The 21,271-nt window shown below is 36.2% G+C and overlaps 1 protein-coding gene across 2 annotated transcripts in view; it reads left to right on the forward strand.

The window, feature by feature from the left end:
* Positions 1-19,298, forward strand: part of Caap1 (caspase activity and apoptosis inhibitor 1) — an 86,037-nt gene extending 66,739 nt beyond the window's left edge. Inside the window, exons 6-7 of one of the 2 annotated variants that reach the window (XR_013090366.2) lie at positions 5,938-6,114; positions 6,818-9,840. Coding sequence is in view for 1 of the 2 variants with exons in the window: in XM_076845933.2 (XP_076702048.1) it covers positions 18,525-18,541 (17 nt within the window). In the remaining variant the exon portion in view is untranslated. Of the gene's footprint in view, positions 1-5,937; positions 6,115-6,817; positions 9,841-18,524 lie in introns of those variants that run through there. The other variant, XM_076845933.2, reaches the window with a different exon arrangement.
* The last annotated feature ends 1,973 nt before the right edge of the window (positions 19,299-21,271 follow it).

The raw sequence follows: 21,271 nt of genomic DNA on the forward strand, positions 1-21,271 counted from the left end.
GATCACAAAATTTTTACAGACTAATAAAGACCAACAGCTCAACATTGGTGTGTGGTGGTACATTGTATTTTAAGTGGGAAACAGGTGGACCACACATGCTACTTCCAGGGACTCTAATCTTTACCTTGCTATCATGGAGATTTGCCAGGACTGTTGAGTGAGCTGAATTTAACACTGGTGTCATGGGATGAGAAAGCAGTATAAATTTCATCAATGATCTGTGAAACTCTGCCAATAAAACATTTGGTGGCCTAGTTGTTTTATTTGTGGCATATTTATAAGACTGCATTAGCAATGTCTCTCTCACACACACATACACACACACACACATACACACACACGAGAGAGAGAGAGAGAGAGAGAGAGAGAGTCAATTAACTTAGATCAAAGCATAAGCTTGGAGCTAAAGATATTTTCATTTCTTGCTACTTTTCTCCAATAAATGTGCAAAGAGACTAAAAACTTACAGCAGTTTGATAGATATATCATCTAATACTTCTTGTTGTTCTCATTGGAACCTGCCAGCATTCCCATCTCTATGAATGAGCAAGATGATCTAAAAGCAAGTGAATATAATTTGAACTTTCAGCTATGACATAAACCCAAACAGTTCCTGATAGCATCCATCTCTGCGGACAAGGAATAAGGTAGCAGGAGATGCCTAGAAATGGTTTATGAGGTACCAACAGACTTTTGGCAGGTGTCAGCATGGTGGTTAGAAGTTTGAAAAGAAGCTGGACATGGTGACTTATGCTGGTAATCCCAGCTTCTCTGAAGCTGAGAGAGGAAGATCACAAGTTTGAGGCCATCCTGGGCAATTGAGTAAGACCCTGACTCTGAACAACAACAACAGAATGCTGTAGCTGTAGCTTAGTGGTGGAGTGCTTTGCCTAACCTAGCATGTGTGAGATGTGTGAGGCCCTGTGTTCAAACCAAAAGAGTTAAAAAAAAATATGTGGTATTTTTAATAGTCTTTATACTGTGTTTGCCTCACAGTAATGCTGTTAGGCACATGCTTTTAGGTACTGAATGGAGTGTGCCTGGCTAAGAGATTTGTGCCTCTGTTGGCTGGGATATGCAATGGAGTGTCTTTAGCACCCTGTGAAGGGGCACACTGAGGTTTAGAAGAGTAGGAGTTGTTTCAAGTTCCTGCTGTGAAATCACAGGATGAGAGGGATTTTATATTCTGAACACCTGATTCCTAATCCCAAATATTCCTAACAGAAAACTCTAGGTAGAATAATATGAAATATAGGAATCTTAATAAATTGTGTGTGGCAGGGGCAAACTTGTATTACAATGAGCATAATCTCCAAACCTAAAAATAGCATGAGAGAACTAATGCACCAGTGGTCATGTTAGCAATCGTGGAAGGAGGTAGCAATATTTTGTTTGTTGATGTTGACCAAGAATTCTCTACTGTAGCAACAAGGCAAATGAGAATTTGCCTAAGATGTTTTAATAGTCAAGTGCTAGAGACTTATTTATTAATTGATTTTTGTGAGAGGAAAAAGCAGTATTCAGTTTGGCACGTTCACTTGAAGAACTCTTGAGAATCCAAAATAGAGCAGTTCAGGGGGCAGGAAGTATTGGGAGCAAAGACCTAGTAAATTAATTTGTTTCTATGTCTCCCCCTACCCACACACAAACTTTTCTTGAGGCTCTATAAGAGGAGCAGGTTTTTTGGGTACTAGAACAAGCAAAGGCTGAAATTATACCAGCAGGCATTTAAAATAAGCACTTTATACATGTCAAAGTTACTCCTGTCCATAATGCCAGATGAAAGACTTTCCCAGTAACTTTTCCCCTTACTTGTTTGAAAAAAGTTTATAGTAGTATGGTAGGTTTGTGGATCCATCTGGCTTCCAATCTTGTTCTTCCACTGCAATCTATAGTGAATATGGATAAAATTACTTACAATTGCCTAGTCTTAGTTTTCCTAACTGTAAACTAGGGTTAACAATACCTGGAAGAGTTGCCATGAGATCTAAATGGGATAACATGAATAGTGCTTTCTATGTTGGAGCTAAATACAAGCAGTCTCTTGCTGTCTTTTTGGAAGGTTTGAACTAGATGAAAAGAAATGAACAATATCATTCATTAATGAACTTATATTCACTGACATTATGAGAGGATCTTTTAAGGACTAACAGAACTGCTCAGTCAATCTCTGATTCTAGAAATCTGCATTTCTAGGATAATTTTGATGCCCAACTAAGTTTTAGATCACTGAGCTACATAAATTCTTGGAATTCTATTTTATTATTTCTCATCAACATTTTGAAATCAATTTAGTTAGATAGCTCATATTGAACAGTGTTAGAGTCATCTATACTTAGCTTAAAAATATTTTCAGTCATGGGCTTGGTTTTGAATGACATTTGATTGCTTTTACCAAATTTTACTTCCCTAGCACTAATATAGCCTGATTTATATGTGATAAAATTCTTTCCACAAATATTTATCACATACTGTAGGCCAGACACAGAGCTAGGTGCTTCTAATCAGTTAAAAAAAAAAAAAAAGCAAACCCCTGATTTTGTGGAGCTTAGTAAATTTGAGCTTGTTGGGTGTTTTAGCCTTTGCTGAAATTATAATTTTAAATGTAATAAGTGACCAAACAGACTGGGTACAGTGGTACACTCCTGCAGTCTGGTACTGGGGAGACTGAGGAAGGAGGATTACAACTTCAAGGCCAATCTCAGCAACTCTGTGATATCCTGTCTCAAAATAAAAATTAAAAGGGCTGGGGATGTAGCTTAGAGGTAGGATACCCCTGAGTTCAATCCCCAGTGCCACAGAATACAAAATAGATAGATAGATAGATAGATAACCAAACAGAAAGTTTGCTAGCATACATAGTTACAATTTGTTTTTATTATTTATAACATTTTATTATTGAAAGTTTCCAAAAACATAGAAAAATTGTCAGGATTTTACAGTGAACATCAACATACCAGCAGCTAGATTCACTCAGTAATATTTTATTATACTTGTTTTATTGCATTTATATCCATTCATTAACCAATTTTATTGTTTGTGATGTATTACAAAGTAAGTTGAAGACACTAGCATACTTCACCTAAATACTTCAGATACAGAGTTTAATATTTGTTAACATTTTTTTCTAATTTTTTTGTAGATGTAGATGGATAGTATGCCTTTATTATATTTATTTTTGTATGTAGTGCTAAGGATCGAACCCAGTGCCTCACACATGCTAGGCAAGTGCTCTGCCACTGAGCCACAACCCCAGCCCTGTTAATATTTTTTGATGTAAAGTTTACATTAAAATGTACATTTTAAAAATATAAGAGTTCACAGAAAGTTTGCAAAAACACATGTATCAAGATGTAGAACACGGAATGTTTTCTGATTTTGCTTTGCAGTGAATCTCTCCCCCAAACCACAGATGCAATCCCTGTTTGAGTTTTTTACTCAATAATTTTGATATTCTAATATCATGTAAATGAATTCATGCATGTTTGCTTGTGTAAGATGACTTTTACTCTGCGTACTATTTGTGGATTTATCCATGCTGTCTCATGTATCAGTAACTTGTTCTTTTGTGTTGCTGGTATCATTGCTTACCATAGTTTTCCTGTTCTAATCTTGATGGACACTGGGATTGTTTGTAGTTTTGGCTATTTGAGGAAAGTAGCAGTGAGCATTCTTGCATAAGTCTTTTGTGAACATATTTTCATTTATAGTAAATAAACAGCTGCTTGTAGAACTGTCCTTACAACTTTTAGAAGAAACTGCCAAACCTTTTCCCAGCACACTTGTGTCATTTATCTTCCCATTGACAGTGTTGCTCTGGGTGCTCCATCCCTCACCCACATTTGATGGTGGCTGTCTCTGTATCCATTTGATCAATGTGTAGTGGCATCTTCTTGTGGTTTTAATTTGTGTTTACTTGATAATGCATGTTGTTGAGTACTTTTTCATGTGCTTATTGGCCATGTGTACATATATGTTTTTGACTCCAAAAGTTCCTTGCCCATTTGTAATTGGGTGGTTTATCTTTCTGTTGTCACAGTTAGTTCTATATCCTAGATACCAGTCAGTTGTCAGTTATATTTTGCCAATCTTTCCTCCAAGTCTAATCAGTTGTCAATTATATTTTGCCAATGTTTTCCCCAAGTCTATATCTTGCTTCTTTATTTTTTTAATTGCGTCTCTTGATGAGTAGAAACTTTAAATTCAATAAGGTCTAATTTAAAGGTCCTTTTTTCTTTCCTTGTATAATTATTGTCTTCTGTGACCTGGGAACATATTCTCCTTTGCTTTCCACTAAAAGGCTTTTAGTTTTAGTTTTTATGTTAGGTATTCATTTTCTATTTTATTTCCATTTTCACTATTTTTTAAAATTGATGTTATTATTTTTTTAAATACATGACAACAGTGGAATGCATTACAATCCTTATTACACATAAAGAGCACAATTTTTTTATATATCTCTGTATATAAAGTATGTTCACGTCATTTTATGCCATTATACGTGTCCTTTTTTTGCATTACAATTCTTGATACACATATATACACAATTTTTCATATCTCTGTTTGTATATAAGGTATGTTGACACCCAATTCAAGTCTTCATACATGTACTTTGTATAATGATGACCTTCACATTCCACCATCCTTGCTAATCCCCTTTTTATTTTCACTAATTTTTGAGACTAAGTCTTATGGACAATGTCAAATAAAATCCAGTTAAATTACTTTTACATATTAACAAATAAGTGAAATTTAATCAGGTTATGAGAATCCTATTAGAATATTTTTCCTGACAAAATGTGCAAATATGGAATTATTGAAAATCTCACCATGTTTTGTAATTAAGGTTTGTTTTCAATCATATAGTTTAAGAATAATAAAGGTTCCTGTGATAAAAGAGCAACCTTGACTCAAAGAGGTGTTTTAACATACATTGGTTCAGGTACCGAGAAAGGCACTGTTCTGTGCATTTGGGTATAATGGCAAATGTTGGGCAAGAACAGCAGCACCCACGTCCTTTGTGTCAGTCTCCTTGCACAGGGTCCCCAGGAGGAAAGTGAGAGTAGAAACCATGTCCTCCTTCATTACCTTATTCTTCATGTTCCCAGTTGACCTCACACTGGTTACCTAAATTTCACACCTTCAATTCTGATAGAAGATGACCATGGCTGCATTCCTTCAAGCAAAGTTGTCACTTGTGTTCCTTTATGAGGTTTGGACCCCAGCTGCTGTGTCAGTCTGACACACTGATGAATGAACAGGCCATCTGATATTCTGTCCAATGGAGGGCATTGGCTCATTTAAACACTCACATAACATTTGCTCTGAAAATGGATTTTCTGAAACTTTCCACTTAAATAACTGTGGATTAACTTTCAGCGAGGCCGGCATAGTGGAAGCTAAGCAGAGCGTATAAACCCAGACTGTTGGGCCGCTGCACATTGTCACAGTTCTGCCTTAATTCACTGCATATTGCTTCCTTTGAAATTTGCAACCAGATTCTAAATTATTCACCTTTTAACATCTGGAAATGTTGAAAGCATTTGGCCATTTGTTCACCTTGTTTGAACAGTACATCCAGGTGAGGTAAGAATATATTTGCCAAAGCAAAGAATACGCCTCTAAAAGATTAGACTGGTAAGTTCAAAATGGTCTCCGTTGTAGCTTAGACAAGGCATAGAATGTTAGTGATCATATTTTTATGCAGTCCTACTACTGATAGCATTCCATGTTGTAATGTCTCCCCCAAAAGATTTTTTTATGAACTTAAAAAAGTTTCTAATATAAAGGTTATATTATTGCCAAATGCTAGTTTGAAAGAACCAAATAGGATTTTGAAGATTACCCATCTTTGACAATGCCTTAAATTTTTATCTCCTTATCCATTCCTCATTGCTTTCTTTCTCAAGACATTATGGTTTATTGTGTCTCCACTAGGTACCTTGCATGTGATTTACGCAGTGAATGGCCCTGCTTTTGGAGCAAGTTAATGATATAATATCCCCATTTATATTCAGAGCAGTCAACACTTCCTAGCTCTCAGAATAATAAAAGCACCTGCATTTAATATACATGGAAGAATGGGAAGGAAAATAGCAGATAAGGCACAATCAGGTAAGTGTAATCAGATAAAATATCACAATATTATAGTAGATCAGCATCTGGTAATGACTTGAATTTTGAAAGACTGACAAACAGCGTGGCCTAAAGCAGCCAGGCGTACCTCATTCAGAGCAACTCTTCCCAGAGCTGATTGCTCCTCTCATGTGTTTTCTGGCAGATTAAGCAGGTAGAGTTTCTTATTTTAACTCTTCTAGAACTACACTGTGCCATTGGAAAAACACTGGCAATGTTCCTTTTAAGCCCAGCCTGGAAACAAAAACAAATGACATGTCTAAAAGTAAACCTTGTACTTGCAGCAGTTATCTCAAATTGATCCAAATCAATTTTATTAAAAAAGCAAATTTTGCAGTACTAGGCAGAGCTTTCATTTATATCTTTGTACTTGCCTGCATGGCATGGACATTTTATTCTTTTTTTTTTTTAATAGCAGGGGAAAACTGTTAGGTTATTACGAACTGATTGCCCTCTGAGAGCATCTTCACTTTTGACCATTGGCATCTGGTAAACCTAGCTGTGTATTTTCAGCTTTGCATGAGTCCTAATGTACAGAACCATATGGAGACAAGTAGAAAGCTTCAAATTTGCCAAAGTAAGAACTGCACAAACCCAGTTTGTAGATGAAATTTAGCAGTTTTCTTTCTTTTAAGTTACTCTTTGTTGGAGGCCAGTGACCTCTTCATTTAATTCATTTCAGCTTACCAGGTGCTGGGGAGGATCGAATGTCCAAGTTGCAAGAAGTGAAGCAGGCCCAGGTGCAGAAGGGCTGCAGTACACATACAACCAGCTGACAGTCTGCCCCAGCATTGGCATCCCCAACCACAGGAGGGCCCAGCTCCTTCGTGGAGGGATCAGAAAGCACTGGATCTTATCTGCTATAATCGGAAAAGGATGTTTTATGCCGAAAATTGAACTGACAGCTCTATCTATTGAGAAGGCTTTTGTTCACTCTCTTGTTCCTCAAATTGTATGCTGTTTTGTTTTGTTTTAAGGGTGGCAGCCCTTAGCTTTGGCCAACCAGTGTTAAATGAACTTCCACAAATATGATTATGAATGAAATGAAATAACTATCCATTGCATTTGGAAATACTCTGTTTCTGTGGAAATGGCTTTTCTCAAAGTACCTTTTTCTCTCCATCTGCCTTAACTTAAACTGCCATAACAAAATGCTATAGACCAGGTGGCTTAAATGACAGAAACTTATTTTCTTACATTTCTGGAGGCTGAAATCTGAGATCAGAGTGACAGAATGGTTGGATTCTGGTGACAGCCTTATTTCTGTCTTAGAGACAATGTTCATTTCACTGTGTGCTCATATGACTTCTTTGGGTATGTAAGTGCAGAGACAGAGCAAACCAACACTTTGATGTCCCTGTATTAACCCCATCATGAGGGTCCCACCATGATGACCTTATCTAAATCTAATTACTTCTGAAAGGTCCCATCTCCAAATGCCACATTAGCAGTTATGACTTCAACAAATAAATTTGTGTGATGGGGAATGTTTACAATTTAGTCCATAGTATCACCCAATTGTTTTATCATAGCAAAGTTAATAAGGTTGAGACAAAGAGAACTATTGTCTTCAAAAATGTTGATAAGACAGCCTTGGCAACTGAGCCAGACCTTGTCTCAAAAAAAAAAGGTGTGTGTGGGGGTGCTGGGGATATAACTCAGTGATAGGGTGCTCCTGGGTCAATCATTGGTACTAAAAAAATCAAAATAAAAATATTTTTAAAAGTATTGACATGAAGAGTATTAGAATATTAATAGTTCAGTCCTATGTTAGAGAGCTTTGAGTTGTTGTGACCAATATGCCAAACAAGAACAACTTAGAGAAGGAAAACTTAATTTTGGTTCATGGAGGTTCGTTCATGGTTAGCAGCTTCATAGCTCTGGGCCCAAGGAGAAGCAGCACATCATAGTGGAAAGGTGAGACTGAGGAAAACTGCTTATTTCAGAAAGCAGAGAGAACTTGAGTACAAGGATCCAAGGGCACATCCCCAGTGACTTCCTCCAGCCATGCCTACCACCCATTGATGCATTCAAATTATTAATCTCAAATGGATTAATCCTCTGTTTAAATTACAGCTATCATAATTTGATAATTTTACCTCTGAACATTCCTGCATTATTTCACACATGAGCTTTCCTGGGGACACCTCACATGCAAACTATAACAGGTCCATAATGGAGCAAATATCAGTTGATTGAGAGCGTTGATAGCCATGTGCTTTGTCCTTTCTCACCCATGCCCACACCCACACCCACACTCATGTAGCCCTACTGAACCTACTGTAGGTTTGTATAGGATGGGGTCAATCACAGAAAGTGTCTGTGGCAGAAATTAAATGGAAAAATAACAACTTTCAGGATGCTTGTAGTGTCAGCAGTCTCTTGTGTTTTCTATCCTTGCAGTAACATAGACTAATCACTGATTTCAGAATGATAAATTAACCTACAGGGAGCAAATTCATTACCTAGGAAATTTTCAGTAATATACTAAATACTGAGGTTGGAAAAGAACTGATTTTCAGAAGATTTCTAATAACAGAAGTAGAAAGCACAAAGGAGTTTGTGGATAATCATGGGTTAATTACAACACCCTGTTTCCCAAGCATTTCATTTTGTATAATGTTTGCTTTTGGAAGATGGACTGAGATTTACGTTTTACAATTGAAATACTGAGCTTCTTCAAGGTCATGAGATAAGATTGAGATTATCAATTTAAGCATGAATTGCACAATATTGAAAGTTGAAAATGCCTCCCCCAATAGCTTTTTGTTTTATTTTTGCATTTTTGTTGTAGCCTGTAAGGAACAATCAAAGAAGCCTGTTGTTATTTTTTTAACTTGTCATTTTGTGAATCTGGGCTATGAAGAGCAATGCTGGCCATGTTAGAAAGAGATGTATCACTCTCTGATTTGTGATAGGCAGCTTAGATAAAGCATGATCCAAGTTATTTTAACTTCTAAATTGAAAACCGTTTTTCTGCTTGAAGCCACATTAAGAAGTATTTCATAAATAGTGATGGCGATGATGCAATCAGCTAGGTATTTTTCTGGTTCTGCCTGAATTCCTCACCCTTTCATCAGAGCCCTTTTCTTGTGGGACTATGATGCTATAGTCAGGAGTAACAGAACTGTCTGAAGTGTGGCCTGAGCTTCCATTCATCCTGAGTTTTTAGTTATAGATGTACTGTCTGTAGATGGGGGTAAAGCATAAATCTTTCTAACTTAAGGCTGTGGCATATACATTTACCATCACCATCCTATTTTGGATGTATGAGGTTCTGGTCTCTTAGAAATGTTAGTTGGGAAAAAAAATTCAGAACAATAGAAGGATTGGGGAGAACTATAGATGTGAGGACTCTTGCCGTTAAAGACAATAAGAATCATCATCCTGATAGAATCTGTGATTACTTCCCAAAGCAGCAAATGTTGTTCTTTTCCTCCGTATATAATTTGTGTTGAAGATTTTAGGTGACTAAAACAACAACAAAACTGAAAACAAAAACAATATTTCTTAGTTACCTTTTCAATTATATTTGAGTCCTTTACTCTCACCAAAGGAAATACCCAAGTCCACCTTTGTTGAATGCATGCCCCAAAATAAACTTGGTACATGTCAAGCTTCTGGAATTAGAAAAAATTCAATCTTCTGGTGCACCAGTTCTTGCTGCCTGTTCTTTGGGGGTCATTTCACTTTTTGCTTTAGCTTTCTCGTTTTAAAAGCAAGAGTTTCTCATGCCATATGCCATGTCTTGATTTTTGCTTTGAAAGATAGTCCAGTTCTCTCTGTAATAACTGAATCGGGGTTTCTAATGTTCATTACCACCAGAAAGTTGCTAACCTCCAAAAAGCTTGGAGAGAGGCCGCGGTATCAAAGCTCACTTGCGAAACCAGCAAGGAAGCCCTTCCAAAGTCTGCAGATTGTGAATGTTGCCTGTATATGGCAGGTGTCTCCAGCCTGGAATCTGGTGGCTGAGAAGTTAGCCTTGGGCCAGGCTAAATCTAGGGGGAAAAAAAAGATAAAATATTCATTAAAAATAAAATGAATATATTATTTTATGCCAGTTTTAATACTTTACCCATTTCTTAGCTTAATTCTAGATATCAGAACATTTTGTCATGATGTGATGGGCACATAAATTGTTCAATATTTCTATAAAAACATTATAAAAATACATACATAAGTAGATTTCCAAGGTACTTTGTTGGAGATGAGAAATTATTAAGTATCAAAAATGATTAGTGGGGAAAAATCATCTTAAAATATAGTAACTTTGCTGAATAATGAGTGTTACAATTAACATATTCTACAAATCTATCAATACTGTGGCTTCACATGTCCTTGTTCTTCTCCAAAATTAATAATGACAGACACCAAGACCCTATTAATATTTTAATAATCTAATAGGCACAGGCAAGCATGTAGCAGAGAAGAATGTCAATCAGTGGCCAGAGCTATTGAGACATCTCAGGAGACTTCCAGGTGGGTGAGCTAAGTCCTCATAATTCTTTTCTTCATTCTTCCTGGGTTCATTTTCCTAGCATCATCCAGTTTCAGCAGCTGTTCTAATTTTGAGCAGAAGAATGATGTGCTTATAAAAGACAAAACTGTGGGCTGGGGCTATAGCTCAGTGACAGAGCTGCTTGCCTAGCATATGTGAAGCACCGGGTTTGATCCTCAGCACCACATAAAAATAAACAAATAAAATAAAGGTTTTCTGCCCATCTACAACTACAAAAAAATTTTTTTAAAAAAGACAAATCTCACAAGAATATTTAGGATTCTTTATGTCTACTGTATATTTTAAGAAATAATAATGTTCATGTCAGTTTGTATCTTTAAATGCTGTCATCTGGAAAATAATAGGAGCTTTTATAAATAATATATATTTGGGAGTTTGAAGAAATAGATTTTCTCTGATTTTAGCATGAGCAGTCTCCTTGCTCTAATCATTTCCAAATTCATCTTCACTACAAATTATTTAACATGTATAGACTACTATGGATTCTAGAAAGAATAAAACTCAATGAAAGGAGGAAAAAAGCCAGTGACCAACACATATAAAGTGCTTAGGGTAGTGCCCCACCCAAAGAAGGTCCTTCACAATGTTAGCTTCCTGTTCTTTTGCTTCTGAGAGGCTCATTTCCACAGGAAATGATGCTTGACTTTCCTATGTTTCACACAATCTATTTTGCAGCTCTCATAAAATTTTCCTGAGTTTGGAGTTGAAGATTTATTAATAGTTCCATCTTGCAAGAACATGCCCATATAATTTGTTGCCAATGCAGGTTGTTCTTCAGAGGAGGAAGGTCCCTGCTGGGGGTTATGTCTGGATGGTTTTGAAGAATCATTTGTTGGAGACCACACAGAACCAGAGAGATCACACTACAGAGACTGAATTTCAAATCTAAATACCACTACTGATCTCTAGAACAAGACTGGGAGAGACGTGGGGGAGAAGCCTGTAGAAAAGACATGATTTTAGAAAAAAGGGAGAAAAGGGAATTTTTGCCAGGAACCCAGAATCAACATGCCCATCCCATGACCAGCACCCCCAAACACAGGTTTGATAACAACTTCTGGAATCTGCATAAGGCCACAATTCATTCTGTTCTTAGAGGCTTCTGACACTTGAGCCAGTGATGACTCATTTTTTAATCACCTGATTGTAGTTAGGGCTCACAGACAAATGTTTTTAAAAATATTTCCTTGTAATTTAAGGGGCATATTTTTGCTTTCCTTTTCACTCTGCTGCCAGGTTGCCTGACTAGGATTTTTCTCTCCACAACCCTACCCAACACCTACCCTAATGTGTTTGCTATATTTTCTGGTAATTCTCACAGTTTCAGTCCTCACCAGATTTCACTAAGCTGTTGTGCCATGCACATATTATTGGAACTGGCTCCCTTCTTGTTCCTGCATGTCAATCCCCTATTCTTCCTCAGGGTCTACTCCAGCATCAACTCTCAGTGAAGTTTTCTCTTCCCTCTTGGGTCCATTAAGTTCTGTTCTTTTTAATTCCACAGCACATTGAACAAAGTATATGCACAGAGTTGTACTGATTTGTAGGCGTGCTTGTCTTTTTCAGCGTACCACGTAGGTTTCTTGACGACAAGGACTACTCCACTGGTTTTTATGTGCCTGATGTATAGTGGGTGCTGATGGAGCATATGCTGAACAAAGGTTTGACATGGTCTCTTTTGTTAACATGCAAGAAAATAACTTGACATCAGTAGGGAGCTTGGGACATGAAAGAAATTAGTGTAAAGAATAAATGTTTACCTTTCATTGTGTGCTTAAGACATGGAAAGCTACATATATTTAATAAATATAGGTAAAAATAATTGGTTTGATGATGGTAATTGAGGTCATTGTGATGTGGGGTAAGGAGGTAGCGCAAGAGCACTGGTCACAAGGTTCTAGGCATAGCTTTGCCAAGGAACCTTGCCACCTCAGTTCTTTCTTGACCTAATTTTTTCATCTTGTGGAATAGAAAGACAGGAGGAAGTAATCTTACATGAATTTAAGGTAATTCAAGCCCTAAAACTATCATCTATTATAGTGGTAGCAGTTAAGAAATGCCAAGCACTGCCACAAAGTCCTATCTCTGTACCCCCCACACAAAGATGCTTGAACATTTCTTGTTGTCCTATTTAGATTTGGAGTCTTCTAGGGACTTTTTCTTTTCTTCTCCTTCTTCTTCTTCTTCTTTTTTTTTTTTTGATATATATTTTTAGTTGTAGATGGACACAATACCTTTATTTATTTGTTTATTTTTATGTGGTGCTGAGGATTGAACCCAGTGCCTCACACGCACTAGGCAAGCACTCTACCACTGAGCCACAACCCCAGCCCTAGGCACTTTTTCTTAATTTCTTCCTTTTGTGCTCATTGCCCCCTTCCTCCAGGCCTATGTGTTTTGCCTTGAAGCTGCAGAGCAGTTGGAACATAGTGCAGTATTATGTGGCTCTTCAGTTCTTCCTTCAGGGTGGCCTTGTGCACCTCTCCACTACCCCTTTGCTCATTGCTCCTCACACAAATCTTGGCCCCTCTTCAGCAAACTTATCTCCAACAGGCCCAGACAAGATTTTTAAGGTCTTTCAGGGCGTTTTGCTCTTATTTTCTGTGCAAAAGCTATGTTGAAGCAGAGGACTCTCAGATCATTTCACCATCAGTTTACCTCCCTTTTTTTCTATTTTCTTAGAACCCACTTTTATTATGATGAGAACACTGAGTACTGTTTGCTGAAGGTTTACTGTGTGTTTGTATTGTGATGGGGGTTTACATACCTGCCTGATTGCTTACATCACTAAACCTTTCCACTGTTCCTGAAGGATGAAATATAATCATTTTGGAGATGAGAATATGTTCTCAGATTGTTTGAATAACTTGCCAGGATTGTCCGATTCCAAAGCCAATGCAGTTTTCACCATATCATGCCATGTCCTAGCATATGTAGGTCCTCTTCAGTTTTTCGTTTTGTTCATGTCAGTTTTTTGTTGGTTTCAGAAACAATTATATCACCAATAAGAAAAGACTTTCACCTCACCTCAGCACATAGAAGTTTGTGTTTTGTTTTTTCTTATGTTCTTCTATTCTTTGTTTAGAGTCACATATATTTTAAAGAGTACGACCATAATGTGGAATTCGATTTTATTATATTAATATAAATTCTTCAAGTATTTTTGTTATCTTTTTTTCATGTTATCATTTTAATGGCTGTATAATTTTAATCAGATTGGTTCATCATAGTTTCTTAAAAAGTTTAATACTGCAAAACATACAGATTATTTCCATTTTGTACTGAGATAAATTATAATAATGACATTTATGTACTTTTTAAAGATAAATGGTAGTACATTGACTTTTTTAAACATTTTTTTTAGTTGTCAGTGGACCTTAATTTTATTTATATGTGGTGCTGAGATTCAAACCCAGTACCTCATACATGCTAGGCAAGCACTCTACCACTGAGCCACAACCCTAACGCTACATTGACTTTTAAGAAACTTTTTATTATAGTAATACTGACATATTTATAAGAGAATAGATAGGTCCTACTTGGACCTATCACCCAGTTTCAACAATGGTAATCAACATTTTGTCCATCTTGTTTCATCTAATCACCTTTTTATTCAGAGTATTAAAGAAAATTTCAAATATCTTGCTATTTCACTTGTAAATACTTCTGGATACATTTGTAATGGATAAGGCCTCTTTACTAAGGTTATCTAATATTCTATGATCTCTATTGAGGTCTATGTTTAAATATTCACATTTAGTTTGTGCAAATTAGGATCCAAATATAGCCCACACATTGCAGTTGACTGTTACCTCTTCAAAGTTTCATTTATGCTAAAGAGTATACACACACAAAGACACTTTTTTAATGCCATACATTTAATGCCATACATACACACTTTTTTAATGCCATCAATTTGTTGGATAAAACAGGTCATGTGTCTGTATAGTATCCCAACAGTCTGTTGTTGATTGTCTTTTTAAGGTATCATTTAACTTATTTATCTACCCTATTTGTTTTGATTGTGGTTAGATATAAAAAGTTTAATGAGATTACAGCTCACGTTGGGGATACAGCTCAGTTGGTAGAGTGCTTGCTTTGTGTGTACAAGGCCCTGGGTTCAATCCCCAGCACCACCAAAGAGAGAGAGAAGAGAGAGAGAGAAGAGAGAGAGAGAGAGAGAGAGGAGAGAGAGAGGAGAGAGAGAAGAGAGAGAGAGAGAGAGAAGAGAGAGAGAGAGGAGAGAGAGAGAAGAGAGAGAAGAGAGAGAGAGAGAGAGAGAGAGGAGAGAGAGAGAAGAGAGAGAGAAGGGAGAGAGAGAGGAGAGAGAGAAGAGAGAAGAGAGAGAGAGAGAGAGAGAGAGAGAGAGAGAGAGAGAGAGAGAGAGAGAGAGAGAAAGAGAGAGAGAATAAGGAATAAGAATAAAATAAGAATAAGGAAGAATACTTGGTAAGTATGGTATTTTTTAAAATTTGGTATCAACTTTAACAGAACATTTTACCCCTTCATAAGCTCTTTTTTTTTCTTGTTCTTCTAGAAAGCCTCTTATGTAGGCAGCCTCTCTAAACTTAAAGCCCATTCATGTTGAGTCATGTGACTGGATCCCTGCTGATACAAGCTTCTATTCTAGGGTACTGAAACCAGTTTTGTTTTAGCCCCTTCAACCTTGGCAGAAAACTAAGAATTGCCTGAAATACTTTTGAAAGCTATTGGAACCCGAAGAAAAACCTGGATTTGAAAAAGAGATAATTGAGAATTGAGGAAGGATGCTTCAACCTTCGACATTGAATATACTGGTTCACAGGCTGAGACAGGACAATCCTCTTGGCTGCCTTTACAGGTCAGGGAAGGGCTGAGACAATACACCTGTTTTCTGCTTCTAAACTCTTTGACTTTAGGGTAGTTTAAATGAAGTTTCTCTTTGTAGAATGTAAATATGGAAGGCTATCATATACAACATGAGCTCTGTGTCTGTCTCCATCATAGTAATCCCTGGGCACAATAAGAAAGCCATGGCTGGAAAGTGGGGATGAGGTGTTCCTATCTCCTTATAACACATTCTCCCTTGTATTTTATGTGGTGTTTGAGGCATCTCTCAAGGCCACATAATAAGAAGTTTCCCACCAAACAAAGCAAAGGAATATACATGATGTGAGGCTCCCAGCATTGTCTAAGACTTAAGAAGGCAGAGTAATTCTTTTCTTTTTCTCTGGATCCCAGAAAGTAAAAACCATGTATGGCTTTTCCCCTTATGTCATTAGATAAAGTCAGATCTTCCAAATCCTGGTTTGCCTGATCATTCAAACCCACTACATCTTCACACTGTTGGTAAAGTCCTAGCATCACTGGGCAAGAAGATGTAAGGTACCTTTGCAATGTTCTCCACCAACCTTAAAACTGGAAATGCTCCATTGAGGTGCCATTATATTTTTCAGATATATGCCAGAGGCAGTTCTAAGAATGTGTTAATAGGATGGAGATAGCTCAAGACAAGAGCTTCAGAGAGATAAGAGCTGGGAAGTGCTTTATTTAAGAGGGTGGCCTTTCTTTTGGGGCTAGATTCAAGTATCTTACTTTGTCCCCTTTATCTTATTGGACAGGCTATGTAATAGAGACTTTGAATTTTGACTTTGAGCTGTAGAAAGACAGAGGATTTCTTCATTCTTTTAACTTCTGGTTGTTCATTTTATTCATTACTATTTTATGGTATAGGCAATGTCACTGGAAGGTCAGTCACAGAAACTGAGAATCCAAGAATAGAGAAAAACTCTGAACATAAAACATTGTTTAATTCTATGTTTTTAATTAAAATTATTTTTATTTACTTAATCTTTGCCCAATTTAAGATAGAATGTTAAACATTTTTTTTTCTGTTAAGGAATGACTTTTTCATATATGAGCTGTTTTTGAGAATCCTTATTACTCTTGTGTTTTCCTAATGTGCTTCTTCAGGCATAGGAAGCAATTCTTTCTCTTTTCTTTAGAATATTTATAAGTTTTAAGTGGACATTCTGATAAGCCGTATTCTATTTGCAACATTCCTTCTTTGGCCATATGGTCCTTATTGCTCCTTTGATTATTCTATAATGTGTCTGTAGTAAGTATAGGATTAATGGATTCAATGGAGTATAGGCAAACTATAGTAAATGAGAGGCTGGAACAGCATCTTATTTCTTTTTGTTTTGAGCAATAAGGAAAAAAGCAAAATTGAAAGAAAAACAATGCTTTAGGCTTGAGTTTATACAAAAAAAACTACAGCAGTTTAAAGTTTCTTTTAAACGTTCTTGTTCAGCAATTCTTAGAGAGTGGAGTGTTTATTAGACAAGCTCCGACTCTTCAATACTTTTACCTTGTACATGATGGAACTGAAGTTCCTGTAGTTTTTCTAGATCAAATGGATACTTAGTTGGTAAGTCTACTTAAGTTTCTCCCCTAATATCCATGTTTGTTAAATTTAATCAACATTGAGTAAGAATGGCAAATGTTTACCTTAGGAAAGATTAAACTAAGTTTTCACTTGAATTGCCTTTCTATCAAGGAATATTTCTCATTTTATAAGAAATCTTAGTTTCATTTTCAACATTGCCACTTCATATTGTTATGGGTAAATACTAGAACTTCAAAATGGTAAGCCCATATTATATGATATAAGACTATAAATGCTTTTGCTTTACCTTCTAAAATGCAAGGTGAGTACTGCTAGGTTGTTTTCCTGAGTATTTTAACGGCATTGAATATATATACACCCACCAATGCAGGGAGGACAAAAATTATTTAAATGTAAATGAAGAAGGTTGGTAACTATTTCAAAGGTGAGTCATGAATCTTTTGTCCCTCAGATTCTCTAGATAAAAAATATGAATAAATTGGCTCCAAAAATTGTAAATCTGCCTCTTATTTGAGACCTGGTATGGATGTTGCTCTTGCAGGTGTTGATTCAGGTTTTGTCTTTTCCTTTCAATGTCCTCCATGTGTTCAATTATCCTCTCCTGGCACTCTATCTTTGGAGAGAAGCTTTGTAGACCCCAGAGGCATCATTTTCTTTTGTCTTATGTTAAATTGCTGTGCCCAGTCCTTCCCTGTGAATATATGCAATTTGTAAGCTGAGCAGTTCGTATGGGCCCCTAGCAATGTTCAGTCCATATTCAATTCTTTCTGTTGCATAGGTGGTTTTGGCTTTTAAGCAAATAAGGGAATATATATATATATATATATATATATATATATATATATATATATATATATATATATATATATATATATGAAGTTAAAAAATAAAAGCTTGACTATCAGACATGAATCAGATGTGCTATACAGACTAATCCGTTATTCGAGCTTATCTGGAACTGCATGAATTAATCTTAATCATGTCTATTCTTTTAAAAATATCAACAGTTAAAAATTGCATGTCTTATTATTAAAAATGGTTTTGGAGCTGAGATATAATCTCCTAAATGAAGGAATAAAAATAAGAGCAGGATGAGCCAGCAACCATTTTTCTTCCTAAAAACTTAAAATAAATGGAGATCAAGGAATGTTAGACATTGTTAAATAAATCAGAGGTCTTGTGACATTTCTAATATTTTATTAACAAAATTTTGATTTGATTTATCTCTTTAAAATAACTAGCAAGGTATTCTCTAAGTGCTAAAACATAAATTACAAATGCAAAAGCTTGATTTATGTTAATGGTTGATAATGTGTAGGGCATGGCATCACAGGTTCTGCAATATTCTCTGAATGGAAGGATAGATTCAGAAAAGTACTAAAGAAAGTGCTGCCTTAGGCTCCATTTGTTGATATATAGATGATGGCTGTCTTCTAAGAAATGATATAATCTTGATGATGTGAACTTTCACTTCCATTTCAGACATCTCCAGATTTTAGTGAAATCTGCTCGACAGTTCTGAGTGCTGCCCTGTCTCCATGATGGATCAGAAATATGCAGATCTCTACAAGGATAGCATAGGAATTAAAAAAAAAAAAAAGTCTGACTACTACTTAGGTAATATTTGGTCTTTCTGATCTCTTGCAGTAATATTTACATTTTTATATTTCTCAACATACCTTCCTTTCCTCCACCTCTTAGACCCTAAATAACACCATCTGAATTGATAATTCCCAATTCGGTGTCAATCTGAGATATACCTTCTCTAGATTACTTGGGTTGCTCGGTATTTTAAGAAAAACCACATGGTCCTGAAAATTGGAACTGCTCCACATTTTTATTTTCCAGCCTCAAGTATGTTTGTTCCGTCTGCATCATTTGGCTATCTTCTTGTGCTGCGCATGGTTGTCCCCTTCTGATCCTGTATGTCTCCCCTTAAATGTGACTTCCTCAGAGAATCCTTCCCTGACCTTCTTATCTAAGTAGGTTCCTTCTTACCCACTGCCCTGTTTATTTCATGACACTTTACACTCTACAATTCTATTTTGGTGTTCATCTAACTTGACTGTCACCACAACAAATTTCTTGTGCCCAGGGACAGAATCTATGTTAGTAATTGGAGTAGTAGTGTAGTTATTGGCATGCAGCAAGCACTCAGGAAAAAAAAAAAATCATTAGATAAATAAGTAAATTGTAAGAATGCATTTGAAAAAATAAACATTTTTAAAACTACTGATTTTTACAGTGCTGCTTTTGAATGAATGTAGCCATAAGCCCAAGAGATATTCTTACAGCTGTTAGGTTGCATTCCCTTTCAAATAAACTTCTCCTGCCTGTGGTGGCTGAATGAAGAGACCCTTGTGTTCTGAATTGGGAACTCACAGCAGTTGTCCAGCTTTTGTAATAGCAGTTCTCAGCCTCCCTTTGTCTGCAGGTGCACACAGACTGATGCTGTTAACATGTGCCATCTGAACACACCCAGGGTGGTTTGTGATTCCCAGAGCCCAGACTGAGACTCACCTCTTTCCTCCCCATTCCAGAAATCACATTGGGATGTAAGTGAGTGAGTTTAAGTCTTTACAGAAATTGCCTTGAATCTATTCAAGTGTGAATCAAAAGGCAAAAGACAAACCAATTATAAATTTTAGGGCTCTTTTTTAGTAGTAGTAAATTACCTGCTATATGCTTCGCAACTAGTCAGTACACGTCAGTGTGTCATGACACATAATTTTTGAATTGGTGTTTCAGAAGTTGGCCTCAAGCCTCTGGGGAAAATTTTATTATTTATGTAACTTTTGGGAAAGAAGAAAATGCATATAGTTAAGAGCACAAAGTGGCAACCCTATAGGAGAGGAACTCATGAAAATAATATTTACAATAAAGCCTATACTGATACTTGATAGGTGTTGACTTGCAAGCCCTCTCAATGATTAACATAAAATGCTTATTAAATAAGCTGAGCCATATAAAATGTAAATATTAGCATCTTTAGTCTCAAAATGCAGTTTCATATAGCTCAAACCAATAAATTTGTTAATATTTTCTATTGTTTATTTAAAATGCACTTGTAAGTTCTGGCAAAAGAAGAAGTGTAAATGTGTCACAGTAGATTAGATAGAGGTGATGGGAGGGGAGGGAATCGGGGGATAGGAAGGGCAGCAGAATACAACAAACACTAGTATTGCTGTATGTATAAATGTAGCTGTATAACCAATGTGATCCTGCAATCTGTACAAGTGGAAAAATAAGAATTCATACCCCATTTGAGTCAAATGTATGATATGTCAAGATCATTGTATTGTCTTGAGCAACCAATAAAAAAAAAAAAAAAAAAAAAAAGAACTAAAGTTTTAGACCAATACAACTCACTCTTAAAACTAAAGGTGAACTGAGTTTCCATTCTAGCTCATAGTTTCTTGGGAGAGAAATGATTACTCTATATAAAACAAGGTTCTTTAAAATAATGAAATAGAATAGTGATATGTGGGCAACTACATAATTATGTAAATTACATAGTTAAATCAAGTCCTGCTTTAATGATAGAAAGAAGACAGGCTTACTTCTATGAAAGATCTCATTTCCACCATTGGTTATGGCTGCTCAATGTAACTACAGTCCTTTGGCTCCTACTGGTTGGGTGAAAGAAGCAGTATTGAATTAACATTATCATGTTACTGTCAGCATGTGAGATTTGTCTGCAGTCCCAGCATTTTTAGAACATTTGATATTAGTTGTGGAACACTGGATTAAAATTTGCAAAAAAAAAAAAAAAAAAAGAAGAAGAAGAAGAAGAAGAAGAAGAAGAAGAAGAAGAGGAGTAACCTAACAGTGAATCTTTTGATGTCTTTTTGTCTTTTTTAGTGTCTTCTTTGTCAAGATACGCCAACCATCATTGAGTCTGTCAGTCTTGCTTGGGTAGCCTTGCCTGGCCCAAGTTTATGTGCTATCAGGAGACATCTCTAAGCCATAGAAGTTACAATCTAGGTAGAAGAACAAGATTCATCTGGGAAGTAAAGTTGTATTTATATATGCTAGATTATGCAAATCCAACAAATAAAGAACAGCTTTTCTTCTATGGTTCCTACCATGGCTCACCATACATGTATTTTAAGAAAATTTTATATGTATAGAAAAGTTGCAGTGATAGCATAGAGAGTTCCCACATACCCTTCACTCAACCTCCCCTAATGTTATATCTCACATAAGCATGGTATATTTTTTTATCAAAA

This window comes from Callospermophilus lateralis, chromosome 2 (assembly GCF_048772815.1).
Source record: "Callospermophilus lateralis isolate mCalLat2 chromosome 2, mCalLat2.hap1, whole genome shotgun sequence".
In the NCBI taxonomy this organism is placed as follows: Eukaryota; Metazoa; Chordata; class Mammalia; order Rodentia; family Sciuridae; genus Callospermophilus; species Callospermophilus lateralis.